This window comes from Hyperoodon ampullatus, assembly GCF_949752795.1.
Source record: "Hyperoodon ampullatus genome assembly, chromosome: 2".
Lineage (NCBI taxonomy): Eukaryota > Metazoa > Chordata > Mammalia > Artiodactyla > Ziphiidae > Hyperoodon > Hyperoodon ampullatus.
This window is the reverse complement of record NC_136915.1, coordinates 66,782,137-66,798,486: the sequence shown is the minus strand read 5'-3', so window position 1 is coordinate 66,798,486 and position 16,350 is coordinate 66,782,137. Positions and strand designations below refer to the sequence as shown.

At 36.3% G+C, this 16,350-nt stretch overlaps 1 protein-coding gene across 1 annotated transcript in view; it reads right to left on the bottom strand.

Moving 5' to 3' along the window:
- Positions 1-208: 208 nt before the first annotated feature.
- ACADM (acyl-CoA dehydrogenase medium chain) overlaps positions 209-16,350 on the bottom strand; it is a gene marked incomplete at its 5' end in the record, with an annotated part of 49,252 nt that continues 33,110 nt past the window's right edge. Inside the window, 2 exon segments of the mRNA XM_079727699.1 lie at positions 209-487; positions 1,777-2,025. Coding sequence (XP_079583825.1) covers positions 416-487; positions 1,777-2,025 — 321 coding nt within the window. The 3' untranslated portion in view covers positions 209-415.

Sequence of the window (16,350 nt, the reverse complement as noted above, 5' to 3'; positions counted from 1 at the left end):
TTAAATCCTAGAATACTTTCTCAATGTAAATTCTGGAACATTCTGAATACTTTTATAAACCCTCCTTCCTGTCACTGGAAAAACACTGAAATTCCAAGAAATTTCTGTTACTTTAATTATAAGAGGTCAAAACAACAAGCCAAATGTATCTTTCTAGGTTAATGTGATTCAGGTACAGTGGAACTAAAGGACAACACATAATTTTAATAAAACCAAATTTATTATAGAAAAGGCAAGTCATAAAGCTAAACAAAAATAGAATACTATTAGCATCAGTTGCATAGGTTTAGTATAAGAGTACTTATTTTAAAATTTTTACTGGAAAAAACCTTAAAGCCCGCTCTTTCTCTTTCCTGGAGTTTTAAGTAGTAGATCATGTTCTAATTACTCAACAATTACTAACATGGTGATCTGGTTAATTTTTATACCTGCCAATGTGTTCACGGGCTATAATAATCCTTTGAATTTGTGCTGTACCTTCATAAATCTGCAAAAAATAAGAAAATACATGTAGGTTAAATATCTTCCGTATGTAAACACCCAGTATTTCGGACAGTACTCTAAGCTCCACTGCAATACCAAACTGAATCAAACCATATATAAGGTCTGTAGTCTACAGTGATTCTGAAACTTGATTTTCTGAAACCCAGGAAAATACATAAATTCTCTAAAGATCAGTTAAAATTATTATAAAAACTCATTTACCAAAATTTTGGAGGACAGTCTTAAAACATCAAAGAAAAGGATATTAACATTTCAAAAAGTGTTTGGGAAATCTAAAGTTCAATGTTGCTAAAATATTTAACCAACTTTTTTGAACTGTTTTTAGCTAGTTGTCGCCTTCAGTCATTTTCTGTTCTGCTCTTAAACCTGATTTTTATCTCTTGTTGCCTAAGGAACACAGTTGCTAAAGAAAAAGATGCTGGAAGGATTTGTTTTTGTTCATTTAGGTAGCCCTAGTAGCCAGCCCTCACTTCCAGTTTAAACTTCTAACCATTTATTAATTCAGATGGCAGAGAAAAGCTAAAACGTAATAATTACAAGCTCCAGGGAAGGGAGAGTATTGCCAGATAAACCCATAACTTTGGATAAGGCACAAATTCTGGTTCTCAGTTTTTTCAAGTCTAAATTGAGGGGCTGCACTGTCTAAATTTCTTTCTCTAACATTCTATGATTCTACCTCTGGATTTCAAATGACTGGATTTGTCAAATAATTTGCTGGGGGTTGAGGAAAGCAAGGGAAGAGATATTGAGAATCATGGCTTATAATTACTTAAACTACATGTGGACATGAGCATTTATTTCACTAAATTACTCCTATCTCTAAGTTTTTCTAACCATGAATTTAATTTATAAGACAGAGTCATCTATATCACTTTCTCCTCATGTTGTTTTTTTATCTCCCAAATATGACTTCAAGAGTTGTCAGGTGAGATTCAAAATAAAATAATTTAATTAATTTAAATGATACACATACTTTTAGGAGAGCAAAGAGTGGGTTACAATTAGCTGGGATGTTAAGAATCAAAGAAGGCTGATCCAGACATCCTGTACATGTCTGCACCATTTACTTTGTTAGCCTATTCTCTCTCAAGGAATACACTTCAATGTAACATTCTTCCTTGTGTTAATTAGTTCCAAAAATTTAGGCTCACAGCCATTTATTACAATGATTTATTATTACCTGTGACATAAAAATCTATAAACAATCAGAAATCTACTATGTCATTTATATTATGTTCCTTAAAAATCAATAAAAATCATTTTTAACATTACCTGATAGATCTTGGCATCCCTCATTAGTTTTTCTACAGGATATTCTGTATTATATCCGTTGCCTCCGAAAATCTGAACAGCATCAGTAGCTACCTGATTTGCAATATCTCCAGCAAATGCCTTTGCAATAGAAGCAAAATAGGTATTTCGGCGACCAGAATCAACCTCCCAAGCTGCTCTCTGGTAACTCAATCTAGCTAGTTCAACTTTCATTGCCATGTCAGCCAGCAAAAATGATATTCCTTGGTGCTAGAATTAAACAGAAAAAAGTTTAAGGATATTTATTGACTAAAAGTTTTTTCCCTGGAACTTTTTTTTTAACTTTTAAAACTAATTTTAGACTTAAAAAGTTACACTCTGCTTCCTCCAGTGGTAACATATTACAAAACCATAGTATAATAAACATTGGTAAAATGTTATCAGCTAAACTATATACTTTATTCAAATTTGGCCACGTTTTCCACCAATGTCCTTTTTCTGTTGAAAGATCCCATCCAGGATTACAACTGAATTAAGTTGCTATTTCTTCCTAGTCTTTCCTTCTCTTTCATGACCATGGTGCACTTTTGAATAATACTGATTGGTTATTTTTTTGTAGACTGTCCCTCAATTTGGGTTTGCCTGATGTTTTCTCAGGAGTGGAATGAGGTTATAATTTTTGACAAAAATACCACAAAAATTATATGGATCCTTCAGAGTATCTTCTGGGACTTTTAAAAGAAAATTGCCATAGGTAGTGAAAAATAATGTGGCACTGTATCAGGTGCTGATGGGAAAGTGACAAAGACAAATAAAAGATGTTTCTTATCCTTTACAGGTTCATAATTAAATAGGAGACTTAGACAAATACTTTCAAGAGGAGACAGTAAGTTTTCTATGAGTTATATGGCCAAGATATGTTATAAGATGGAAATATGTTCACCATTCCTTGATATGTGAAAATTTCAAAAATGTAGTATGCTTACAGTGTTGGAAAAATATATTCATGACCCCAAAAGAGCAGAACACACATTCTGTTAAACAGCACATGGAACATTCTGCAGGATAGATAACGTGAGGCCACAAAAGAAGTCTCAATAAATGTAACAGGGTTGAAATCATGTCAAACATCTTTTTTGACCACAATGGTAGAGACTATAAATCAACTACAAAAACAAAAAAAAATCCTGGAAAAAACACAAACGTGGAATCTAAACAACATGCTACTAAAAAACCCAATGGTTCACTGAAGAAATCAAAGAGGAAATTTAAAAATACCTGGAGACAAATGAAAATGGAAACACAATGTTCTAAAATCTATGGGACATAACAAAGGCAGTTCTAAGAAGTTTACAGCAATACAGGCCTTCCTCAAGAAACAAGAAAAATCTCAAATAGACAATTAACCTTACACATAAAGAGACTAGAAAAAGAAAAGCAAATAAGTCCAAAGTTAATAGAACAAAGGAAATAATACAGCTCAGAGTGGAAATAAATGAAATCAAGACAAAAAAATACAAAAGAGATCAATGAAACTAAGAGCTGATTCTTTGAAAAGATAAACAAAATTGATAAATCTTTAGCCAGACTCATCAAAAAAAGACAGGACCCAAACAAATAAAATCAGAAACAAAAGAGGACAAGATGCAACCAATATCACAGACACACAAAATATCATGAGATTACTACAAAAATTACATGCCAACAAATCAGACAACCTGGAAGAAATGGGTAAATTCATTTAGACATATAACCTAAGAAGACTAAATAAGGAAGAAAAATTTGAACAGACCAATTACTAGTAATGAAATTGAATCAGTAATGAAAAACTCCCAAGAAACCAAAGTCCAGGACCAGACAGCTTCACAGGTGAATTCTACCAGACATTTAACAAAGACTTAACACCTATCCTTCTCAAACTATTCCAAAAAATTGAGAAAGGAATGCTCCCAAACTCACTCTACAAAGACAGCATTACTCTGATACCAAAAGCAAATCACTACCAAAAACAAAAAGTAAAAATACATAAAAATTATAGGCCAATATCCCAGATGAACATAGATGCTAAAATCCTCAACAAATAATAGCAAACCAAATTCATTAATATCTTAAAAAGATCATATACCATGAGATCAAGAGGGATTTATTCCAGGGATGCAACAATGGTTCAATAGCCGCAAGTCAGTCAAAGTGATAAACCACGTTAACGAAATGAAGGATAAAAACCATATAAACATTTCAATAGATGCAGAAAAAGCTTTTGACAAAATTCAACACCCATTTATGATAAAAACACTCAACCAAGTGTGTGTAGAGGGAACATACCTCAACATAATTAAGGACATAAATGACAAAAACCACAGCTAACATCATACTCTGGCAAAAAGCTGAAAGCATTTCCTCTAAGATCAGGAACAAGACAAGGATGCCCACTCCCACCACTTTTATTCAACACAGAATTGGAAGTCCTATCCACAACAATCAGACAAGAAAAAGAGGTAAAAAGCATCCACACTAGAAAGAAAGGAGTAAAACTGTCACTGTTTGCAGATGATGATATAGAAAACCCTATAGACTCCACAAAAAAACTATTAGAATGCTGTAGCATTTTTATACACTAATAATGATCTGTCAGAAAGAGAAAAGAAAATGATTCCATTTACAATTGCATCAAAAAGAATAGCTAGGAATAAAAGTAATCAAGGAGGTAAAAGACCTGTACTCTGAAAACTGTGAGGCATTGATGAAAGAAACATAGATGATACAAATAGAAAGAGAGTCCATGCTAATGGATTGGAAGAATTAATATTGTTAAAATACCCATATTATCCAAAGCAATCTACAGATTCATAACAATATGAATATCAAAATACCAACAGAATTTTTCACAGAACTAGAATAATCCTATAATTTGTATGGAACCAAAAAGACCCTGAAAAACCAAAGCAATCTTGAGAAAGAACAAAGCTGGAGGTATCATGCTTCCTGATTTCAAATTATACTACAAAGCTATAGAAATCAAAACAGTATGACACTGGCACAAAAAGAGACACATAGATCAATGGAACAGAATAGAAAGCCCAGAAATAAATGAACACTTATATGATCAATTAATCTTCAACAAAGAAGGTAAGAATATACAATGGGGAAAAGACAGCCAGTTTAAAAAATGGTCAGCTACATGCAAAAAACAAAACTGGACCATTTCTTTACACCATATACAAAAATAAACTCAAAATGGATTAAAGAATTAAAAGTAAGACCAGAAACCATAGAACTCCTAGAAGAAAACAGAGGCAGTATGCTTTTTTACATTGGTCTTATCAATATTTTTTGGATCTGTCTCCTCAGGCTAGGGCAACAAAAGCAAAAATAAACAAATGGAAGTAGATAAAAGTAAAAACTAAAAAGCTTTTGTACAGTGAAGGAAATCATCAACAAAATGAAAAAGCAACCTACTGAATGGGAGAAGATATTTGCAAATGATATATTTGATAAGGGTTAATATCCAAATTACATTAAAAATGCAACTTATCAAAAAAAGAAATCCAATAAAAAATGGGCAGAGGACCTGATTGGATATTTTTCCAAAAACACAAAGAGGGCCAACAGACACATGAAAAGATGCTCAAAGTCACTAATCATCAGGAAAATGCAAATCAAAACCACAATGAAATATTGCCTCACACCTGTCAGAAAGGCTATTATCAAAAAGACAACCAATAACAAGTGTTGGCGACAATGTGGAGAAAATGAAACCCTCGTGTACGGCTGGTGGGAATGTAAATTGGTGCAGCCACTATGGAAAACAGTATATAGGTTCCTCAAAAAATTAAAAATAGTACTATCATATGATCCAGCAATTCCACTTCTGGGTTTACCTGAAGAAAAGAAAAACACTAATTCAAAAAGATATATGCACTCCCATGTTATATAAATAAATAAGTCATAGGGATGTTATATACAGCATAAGGAATATAGTCAATAATACTACAGTAATTTAGTATGTTGAAAGATGGTTACTAGACTTATAGTGGTGATCATTTCTTAATGTGTTTGCCTGTCAAATCACTATGTTGTACACCTGAAACCAATATAATATTGTATGTCAACTATACATCAATTAAGAAAACCACAAACACATGTACTATATATATATATATTTTTTTTTTTTTGGAAAAAGGGAATATAGAGCAAAATGAAAAAATTTACAGTAATTTTCTCTGGACAACGGGATTATGAATAACTTTTTTTACTTAATTTTACTTATATTGTATCACATAAATTATTCTACAATGGACATGGAATGGAACATATCCTTTAATATACATTCAAAGAAGTCCTAAAGGCATTCAGAAACAAGAATACTAAGATTATTAGAAAGGTGCTTTGTGTAGTATGCAACACCAAAATGGGTTTTGAAGACCAATAGGTTATAAAAAAGACCACACACATTCTATGACTGTGTACAAACTAATAGGAACTAAAGGTCACAGAAAATAAAACAAAAAACTGAGGTGTTCAATTTCATATATTTACTCTGTTTAGTACTTTAGAACATGACAAGTTGCTTGAGACCGGTGTGGTAATTAAGTCTTAGAGGAGGCATTATTAACCAATGTGAATAATTCCTATGTAGGATAAGGAAAGTAATATCTTCCCTTATTACTATCTGCCTGAATTGTGTCCATTCTTCTAAGTCAATGATTCTTTCAGTTTTTTGTTTTTGGTTTCATTTTTGAATAGGTAATACAACCACCAGTTGAAAGTTCAAATTTTCTTCCTACTTGTATCATCCCTGCCCTTCCCCACCCCATTTAATTCCCCCTCCTGGAGGTAATCAGGTTAACAGTTTGTTTTTCATTTTCTCAGAGATATTATATACACACGTAAGCAAATACATCTATTGTCTATCCCTCATTTTTTTCCCGCCCCCCCCATTGTCTCTCCCTTTTTTATACATATGGTAGCCTACCATTTTGATGGGTTTTCATTTTGCTTTTCTTACTTATCAATAAATCTAAGCACTCTATATATCAATACATAGAGAACTTCCTTATTCTTTTTTAGAACTGCAGGGTATTCCACTGTATTGATGATCAAAATCTTGGCTGTTTATAGTATTAGGCTGTTTCCACACAATGCTGAAATAAACAACCTATAAATATGTCATGTTGCACATAATGGGAGTATATCTGAAAGATAAATATTATATGAAATATAGCTGTAGGATAACCATTGCAATGTGGGCCTAAAGGTAGGTACTTTAGATATATATTGCCAAAATGTGGTTCATAAAAGTTACACCAATTTATATTCCCATTGGCATTAGGCAGAATCACTTATTTCACTACAGCCTCAGCAACCTGGTATAACATGCCCATGCTTCTCTTGAAAGATTTTGATTTAAAAATCTAGGGTGGTACCCAGTTTATGTTTTTAATTAATACTCCCAAAGAGTCTCATTCAGTTCCATTTCACCCCATGCTTTGAGAAACTCTTTTCTAAATCCAGCTCAGAATCCCTGTAACGCGTCTAGCCCAAGACAGTCTCTCTCCTTTTGGTTCTGTAACCCTGTATGTAGATCTCATTTGGGGACTTAATGTTATATTGCTCTATATTATTTCTTAATATTTCTTTTCTGATATGTATCTTATCTCCAAAGTCAATGGCTCCTGAAGGCAGAGGCTATATCAAACTTCTTTTATATCTCTGGAAATAGCACATGTAGAGTGTGCAAAGAGGACAGACTCTTTAATAAGTGACTACTTGGGTTCAAATCTTTTTTTCTTTTTTTAAATATTGTTATTGGAATATAATTGCTTCACAATGGTGTGTTAGTTTCTGCTTTATAACAAAGTGTGCCAGTTATACACATACATATGTCCCCATATCTCCTCCCTCTTGCATCTCCCTCCCCCCCACCCCCTAGGTGGTCAAAAAGCAACAAGCTGATCTCCCTGTGCTATGCAGCTGCTTCCCACTAGCTATCAATTTTACATTTGGTAGTATATATTAGTGATGCCACTCTCTCACTTCCTCCCAGCTCACCCTTCCCCCCATCCCGTGTCCTCAAGTCCATTCTCTACACCTGCGTCTTTATTCCTGTCCTGCCTCTAGGTTCTTCAAAACCATTATTTTTATATATTCCATATATATGTGTTAGCATACGGTATTTGTTTTTCTCTTTCTGATTTACTTCACTCTGCATGACAGACTCTAGGTCCATCCACCTCACCACGAATAACTCAAGTTCATTTCTTCTTAGGGATGAGTAATATTCCACTGTATATATGCGCCACATCTTCTTTATCCATTCATCTGTCGATGGACATTTAGGTTGCTTCCATGTCCTGCCTATTGTACATAAAGCTGCAATGAACATTGTGGTACATGACTCCTTTTGAATTATGGTTCTCTCAGTGTATATGCCCAGTAGTGGCATTGCTGGGTTGTATGGTAGTTCTATTTGTAGTTTTTTAAGGAACCTCCATACTGCTCTCCATAGTGGCTGTATCAATTTACATTCCCACCAACAGTGCAAGAGTGTTCCCTTTTCACCAAACGCTCTCCAGCATTTACTGTCTGTAGATTTTTTGATGAGGGCCATTCTGACTGGTGTGAGGTGACACCTCATTGTAGTTTTGATTTGCATTTCTCTAATGATTAGTGATGTTGAGCATCCTTTCAGGTGCTTGTTGGCAATCTGTATATTTTTTTTGGAGAAATATCTATTTAGATCTTCTGTCCATTTATGGATTGGGTTATTTACTTTTTTGATATTGAGCTGAATGAGCTGCTTGTATATTTTGGTGATTGATCCTTTGTCAGTTGCATCGATTGCAAATATTTTCTCCCATTCTGAGGGTTGTCTTTTCATCTTTTTTATGGTTTCCTTTGCTGTGCAAACGCATTTAAGTTCCATTAGGTCCCATTTGCTTATTTTTCTTTTTATTTCCATTTCTCTAGGAGGTGGGTAAAAAGGGATCTTGCTGTGATTTATGTCATAGAGTGTTCTGCCTGTGTTTTCCGCTAAGGGTTTTATAGTGTCTGGCTTTACATTTAGGTCTTTAACACATTTTGAGTTTATTGTTGTGTACGGTGTTAGGCAGTGTTCTAATTTCATTCTTTTACATGTAGCTGTACAGTTCACCCAGCACCACGTATTCAAACGGCTATCTTTTCTCCACTGTATATTCTTGCCTCCTTTATCAAAGATAACATGACCATATGTGCGTGGGTTTACCTCTGGGCATTCTATCCTGTTCCACTGATCTATATTTCCATTTTTGTGCCAGTATCACAGTGTCTTGATTACTGTAGCTTTGTAGTATAGTCTGAAGTCAGGGAGCCTGATTCGTCCAGCTTCGTTTTTCTTTCTCGAGATTGCTTTGGCCATTCGGGGTCTTTTGTGTCTCCATACAAATTTTAAGATGTTTTGTTCTAGTTCTGTAAAAAATGCCACTGGTACTTTGTTAGGGATTGAACTGAATCTGTAGATTGCTTTGCGTAGTAGAGTCATTTTCACAATGTTGATTCTTCCAATCCAAGAACATAGTATATCTCTCCATATGTTTGTATCATCTTTAATTTCTTTCATCAGTGTCTTATAATTTTCTGCATACAGGTCTTTTGTCTCCTTAGGTAGGTTTATTCCTGGGTATTTTATTCTTTTTGTTGCAATGGTAAATGGGAGTGTTTCCTTAATTTCTCTTTCACATTTTGCATCATTAGTGTATAAGAATACAAGAGATTTCTGTGCATTAATTTGTATCCCGCTACTTTACCAAATTCACTGATTAGCTCTAGTAGTTTTCTGGTAGCATCTTTACTATTCTCTATGTATAGTATCATGTCATCTGCAAACAGTGACAGCTTTACTTCTTCTTTTCCAATTTGGATTCCTTTTATTTCCTTTTCTTCTCTGACTGGTGTGGATATAACTTCCAATACTATATTGAATAATAGTGGTGAGAGTGAGCAACCTTGTCTTCTTCCTGATCTTAGTGGAAATTGTTTGTTTTTTACCATTGAGAACAATGTTGGCTGTGGGTTTGTCATATATGGCCTTTGTTATGTCGAGGTAATTTCCCTCTATGCCTACTTTCTGGAGGGTTTTTAACATAAATGGGTGTTGAATTTTGTCAAAAGCTTTTTCTGCATCTATTGAGATGATCATATACTTTTTCTCCTTCAATTTGTTAATATGGTGTATCACATTGATTGATTTGCATATATTGAAGAATCCTTGCATTCCTGGGTTAAACCCCACTTGATCATGGTGTATGATCCTTTTAGTTTGCTGTTGGATTCTGTTTGCTAGTATTTTGTTGAGGATTTTTGCACGTATGTTCATCAGTGATATTGGCCTGTAGTTTTCTTTCTTTGTGACATCTTTGTCTGGTTTTGGTATCAGGATGATGGTGGTCTCGTAGAATGGGTTTGGGAGTGTTCCTCCCTCTGCTATATTTTGGAAGAGTTTGAGAAGGATAGGTGTTAGCTCTTCTCTAAATGTTTGACAGAATTCGCCTGTGAATCCATCTGGTCCTGGGCTTTGGTTGTTGGAAGGTTTTTAATCACCGTTTCAATTTTACTGCTTGTGATTGGTCTGTTCATATTTCCTATTTCTTCCTGGTCAGGCTCAGAAGGTTGTGCTTTTCTAAGAATTTGTCCATTTCTTCCAGGTTGTCCATTTTATTGGCATATAGCTGTAGTAATCTCTCATGATCCTTTGTATTTCTGCAGTGTCAGTAGTTACTTCTCCTTTTTCATTTCTAATTCTATTGATTTGAGTCTTCCCCTTTTTTTTCTTGTTGATTCTAGCTAATGGCTTATCAATTTTGTTTATCTTCTCCAAGAACCAGCTTTTAGTTTTACTGATCTTTGCTACTGTTTCCTTCATTTATTTTTCATTTATTTCTGATCTGATCTTTATGAGTTCTTTCCTTCTACAAACTTAGGGGTTTTTTTATTCTTCTTTCTCTAATTGCTTTAGGTGTAAGGTTAGGTTGTTTATTTGCGATGTTTCTTGTTTCTTGAGGTTGGAGTGTATTGCTATAAACTTCCCTCTTAGAACTGCTTTTGCTGCTTCCCATAGGTTTTGGGTAGTCGTGTTTTATTGTCATCTGTCTCTAGGTATTTTTTGATTTCTTATTTGATTTCTTCACTTATCTCTTGGTTATTAATTAGTGTATTGTTTAGCCTCCATGTATTTGTATTTTTTACAGATTTTTTCCCATGATTGATATCTAGTCTCATAGCGTTGTGGTAGGAAAAGATACCTGATATGATTTCAATTTTGTTAAATTTACCAAGGCTTGATTTGTGACCCAGGATATGATCTATCCTGGAGAATGTTCCATGAGCACGTGAGAAGAAAGTGTATTCTGTTGTTTTTGGATGGAATGTCTTATAAATATCAGTTAAGTCCATCTTGTTAAATGTATCATTTAAAGCTTGTGTTTCCTTATTTATTTTCATTTTGGATGATCTGTCCATTGGTTAAAGTGGCGTGTTCAAGTCCCTTACTATTATTGTGTTACTGTCAATTTCCCCTTTTATGGCTGTTAGCATTTGCCTTATGTATTGAGATGCTTCTATGTTGGGTACATAAATATTTTCAATTGTTATATCTTCTTCTTGGATCGATTCCTTGATCATTATGTAGTGTCTTTCTTTGTCTCTTGTAATAGTCTTTATTTTAAAGTCTATTTGGTCTGATATGAGAATTGCTACTCCAGCTTTCTTTTGATTTCCATTTGCATGGAATATCTTTTTTCCATCCCCTCACTTTCAGTCCATATGTATCCCTAGGTCTGAATTGGGTCTCTTGTACACAGCATATATATGGGTCTTGTTTTTGTATCCATTCAGCCAGTCTGTGTCTTTTGGTTGGAGCATTTAATCCATTTACATTTAAGGTAATTATTGCTATGTATGTTCTTATTACCATTTTCTTAATTGTTTTGGGTTTGTTAGTGTAGGTCTTTTCCTTCTCTTGTGTTTCCTGCCTAGAGAAGTTCCTTTAGTATTTGTTGTAAAGCTTGTTTGGTGGTGCTGAATTCTCTTAGCTCTTGCTTATCTATAAAGTTTTTAATTTCTCCATCAAATCTGAATGAGATCCTTTCTGGGTAGAGTAATCTTGGTTGTAGGTTTTTCCCTTTCATCACTTTAAATATGTCCTGCCACTCCTTTCTGGCTTGCAGAGTTTCTGCTGAAAGATCAGCTGTTAACCTTATGGGGATTCCCTTGTATTTTATTTGTTGCTTTTCCCTTGTGGCTTTTAATATTTTTTCTTTGTATTTGATTTTTGATAGTTTGATTAATATGTGTCTTGGTGTGTTTCTCCTTGGATTTTCCTGTATGGGACTCTCTATGTTTCCTGAACTTGATTATCTTTCCTTTCCCATATTCGGGAAGTTTTCAAGTATAATCTCTTGAAATATTTTCTCAGTCCTGTTCTTTTTCTCTTCTTTTTCTGGGACCCCTATAATTCAAATGTTGGTGCATTTAATGTTGTCCCAGATGTCTCTAAGATGCTCCTCAATTCTTTTCATTCTTTTTTCTTTATTCTGCTCTGCAGTAGTTATTTCCACTATTTTATCTTCCAGGTCACTTATCCGTTCTTCTGCCTCAATTATTCTGCTCTTGATTCCTTCTAGAGAACTTTTAATTTCATTTATTGTGTTGTTCATCATTGTTTGTTTGCTCTTTAGTTCTTCTAAGTCCTTGTTAAACGTTTCTTGTATTTTCTCCATTCTATTTCCAAGATTTTGGATCATCTTTACTATTATTACTCTGAATTCTTTTTCAGGTAGACTGCCTATTTCCTCATTTGTTAGGTCTGGTGGGTTTTTACCTTGCTCCTTCATCTGCTGTGTGTTTCTCTGTCTTCTCATTTTGCTTAACTTACTCTGTTTGGGGTCTCCTTTTCGCAGGCTGCAGGTTTGTAGTTCCTGTTGTTTGTGGTGTCTCCCCCCAGTGGCTAAGTCTGGTTCAGTAGGTTGTGTAGGCTTCCTTGTGGAGGAGACTGGTGCCTGTGTTCTGGACGATGAGGCTGGATCTTGTCTTTCTGGTGGGCAGGACAGTGTCCAGTGTGTGTTTTGGGGTGTCTGTGACTTTATTATGATTTTAGGCAGCATCTCTGCTAATGGGTGGGGTTGTGTTCCTGTCTTGCTAGTTGTTTGGCATAGGGTGTCCAGCACTGCAGCTTGCTGGTTGTTGAGTGGAGCTGGGTTGTAGCGTTGAGATGGAGATCTCTGGGAGAGCTTTCACCATTTAACATTACGTGGAGCCGAGAGATCTCTGGTGAACCAATATCCTGAACTCGGCTCTCCCACCTCAGAGGCACAGTTCTGACACCCAGCCAGAGCACCAAGACCCTGTCAGCCACACGGCTCAGAATAAAAGGGGGAAAGAAAGAAAGAAAGAAAGAAAAGAATAAAATAAAGTTATTAAAATAAAAAATTATTTAAAATTAAAAAGTGAGGGCTTCCCTGGTGGCGCAGTGGTTGGGAGTCTGCCTGCCGATACAGAGAACGCGGGTTCGTGCCCCAGTCCGGGAAGATCCCACATGCCGCGGAGCGGCTGGGCCCGTGAGCCATGGCCGCTGAGCCTGCGCGTCCGGAGCCTGTGCTCCGCAACGGGAGAGGCCACAACAGTGAGAGGCCCACGTACCACAAAAAAAAAAAAGAAAAAAAGAAAAAAAGAAACGAGAGCAACCAAACCAAAAAACAAATCCACTAATGATAACAGGTGCTAAAAACTATACTTTAAAAAAAAAAACAAAAAACCAGACAGACAGAACCCTAGGACAAATGGTAAAAGCAAAGCTATACAGACAAAATCACACAAAGAAGCATACACATGCACACTCACAAAAAGAGAAAAAGTAAAAAAATATATAGCGTTGCTCCCAAAGTCTACCGCCTCAATTTTGGGATGATTCGTTGTCTATTCAGGTATTCCACAGATGCAGGGTACATCAAGTTGATTGTGGAGATTTAATCTGCTGCTCCAGAGGCTACTGGAAGAGATTTCCCTTTCTCTTCTTTGTTCACACAGCTCCTGGGGTTCAGCTTTGTATTTGGTCCCACCTCCGCATGTAGGTCACCTGAGCTCATCTGTTCTTCGCTCAGAAAGGAGGAGGTTAGAGTAGCAGCTGATTAGGGGGCTCTGGCTCACTCAGGCCGGGGGGGAGGGGTACAGAATGAGGGGCGAGCCTGCATTGACAGAAGCCAGCATGACATTGCAACAGCGTGAGGCATGCCATGTGTTCTCCTGGGGAAGTTGTCCCTGGATCACGGGACCCTGGCAGTGGCGGGCTGCACAGGCTCCCAGGAGGGGAGGTGTGAATACTGACCTGTGCTTGCACATAGGCTTCTTGGTGGCTGCAGCAGCAGTCTTAGCGTTTCATGCCCGTCTTGGTGTCTGCGCTAATAGCCGTGGCTCATGCCCATCTCTGTAGCTCATTTAAGCAGTGCTCTGAATGAATCCCCTCTCCTCGTGCAACCCGCAACAATGGTCTCTTGCTTCTTAGGCAGGTCCAGACTTTTGCCCGGACTCCCTCCTGGCTAGCTGTGGTGCACTAGCCCCCTTCAGGCTGTGTTCATGCAGCCGACCCCAGTCCTCTCCCTGGGATCCGACTGAAGCCCGAGCCTCAGCTCCCAGCCCCCGCCTGCCCCAGCGGGTGAGAAGACAAGCCTCTCTGGCTCGTGGGTGCTGGTCAGCACCGATCCTCTGTGCGGGAATCTCCCTGCTTTGTCCTCTGCACCCCTGTTGCTGCGCTCTCCTCCATGGCTCCGAAGCTTCCCCCCCACCCCGCCACTCCCGTCTCCACCAGTGAAGAGGCTTCCTAGTGTATGGAAACCTTTCCTCCTTCACAGCTCCCTCCCAGAGGTGCAGGTCCCATCCCTATTCTTTTGTCTCCGTTTTTTCTTTTTTCTTTTGCCCCACCCAGGTATGTGGAGAGTTTCTTGCCTTTTGGAAAGTCTGAGGTCTTCTGCAAGAATTCAGGAGGTGTTCTGCAGGAGTTGTTCCACATGTAGATGTATTTCTGATGTACATGTGGGGAGGAAGGCAATCTTCACGTCTCACTTCTCCACCATCTTGAAGGTCCTCCCTGGGTTCAAATCTTGATTTCATCATTTACTGATGTTCTTACATACAATAAATAAGACTACCAGTACTTACTCTATAGTATTTTGTGGGTTAAATGAACTAATACATGTAGAGCACTTAGGATAGTGCCTAGAACAAAGAAAGCAGCTATTTATTAATATTTTAATATAGTAGTAGTTCAATTACTACTATTTGTTGAGAAGCTCACTGCAAAACATATTGTAAGTGCTAGAAGTTTCCAAAACAGAAATTTACTACTTTTATGGATATTACATTCTAGTGAGGGAGTAAAGAAAGACAATAAACAAACACATACATGGTATAATGTTGGGCAGTGCTAAGACAAAGAAAAAAAGTGGGAATACTATATAGAATGTTGGAGGTGTTATTTTACACAGGGTAATCAAGGGTACATTCTTTAGTGAAATGAATGAGCAAGTGGATATCTAGGGGGAAGAGTATAGTTAAAAACAACAACAAAAGGTCACTGTGGCTGACAGATGACCATTTTAAGGACTCTGGATTTTAATCTGAGTGTGATGAGAAGATATGAAAGAATTTTGAGCATAAAATGGTTAAGTAACAAGGAGATATAAGTATATTTCTTTCTAAGTATATCTTATTTCAGTCTTAAGTCCCAAATAACATTTCCCCTCATCCATTTTCCCCTCAAGAAAAGTTACTGTTAACTAGCAATAATAATCAATACAAACGGAAGTTATTCTCAACAGATTTTTTCATATCATCCCAAACCACTCCAACTTCACCTGGATGGAGGGTTTTGACTAGACAAAGGAGTAGGCAGTTATTGCCATTAAGAGATTCTACCATCCCGTAATTTGTTATCAATGTTTCTAGTTGTACTCATTGGTTAAAAAAAGTACCATTCTCTGTTTTTGGCAGCTTTCTTTAGCCACATCAAGTTAAGCACTGTGAGGATAAATAGTGACATAGTGTTCTCTTAAAGAAAGAAGTGATAATAACAACAATAATAAACATGGTAGTGAATAGGAGAGCTGTGATTAGAGTACTACACTCCATAGTGTCTCTTGAAACAGAACCAAAAAAAATCTATTCTTTCTTTATGGAAATAACAGACCAAAGCTATATATAAATCAGCCCTTTAGTGTTACTTTTGTTTAGCCTAGAAAAGTAGTAAGCTAAAACAAAGACTTTTCTACACTTAACAGTAAGAGCCATGAGGAAAAAATATCAACTTCAGAGTCTGTAAGAGGCGGAACATAAAAGATTCCATATTGAGTTGAAAATAGCCAGAAGAGTTATCATCAGATACTTGGTGGGGAGGACCTGGAAAGTATGTTATCTGTTTACAATTAAACTAAACCAATATTTAGTAATAAATATACATTCCACTAATCTGTATACATATAGTTCTGGTAACATAAATGAGCTAATGTAGAGTCTCTTTTTGTTGACAAACACAAAGAAATACTTGATTTAAAAACAGCTCTTAGA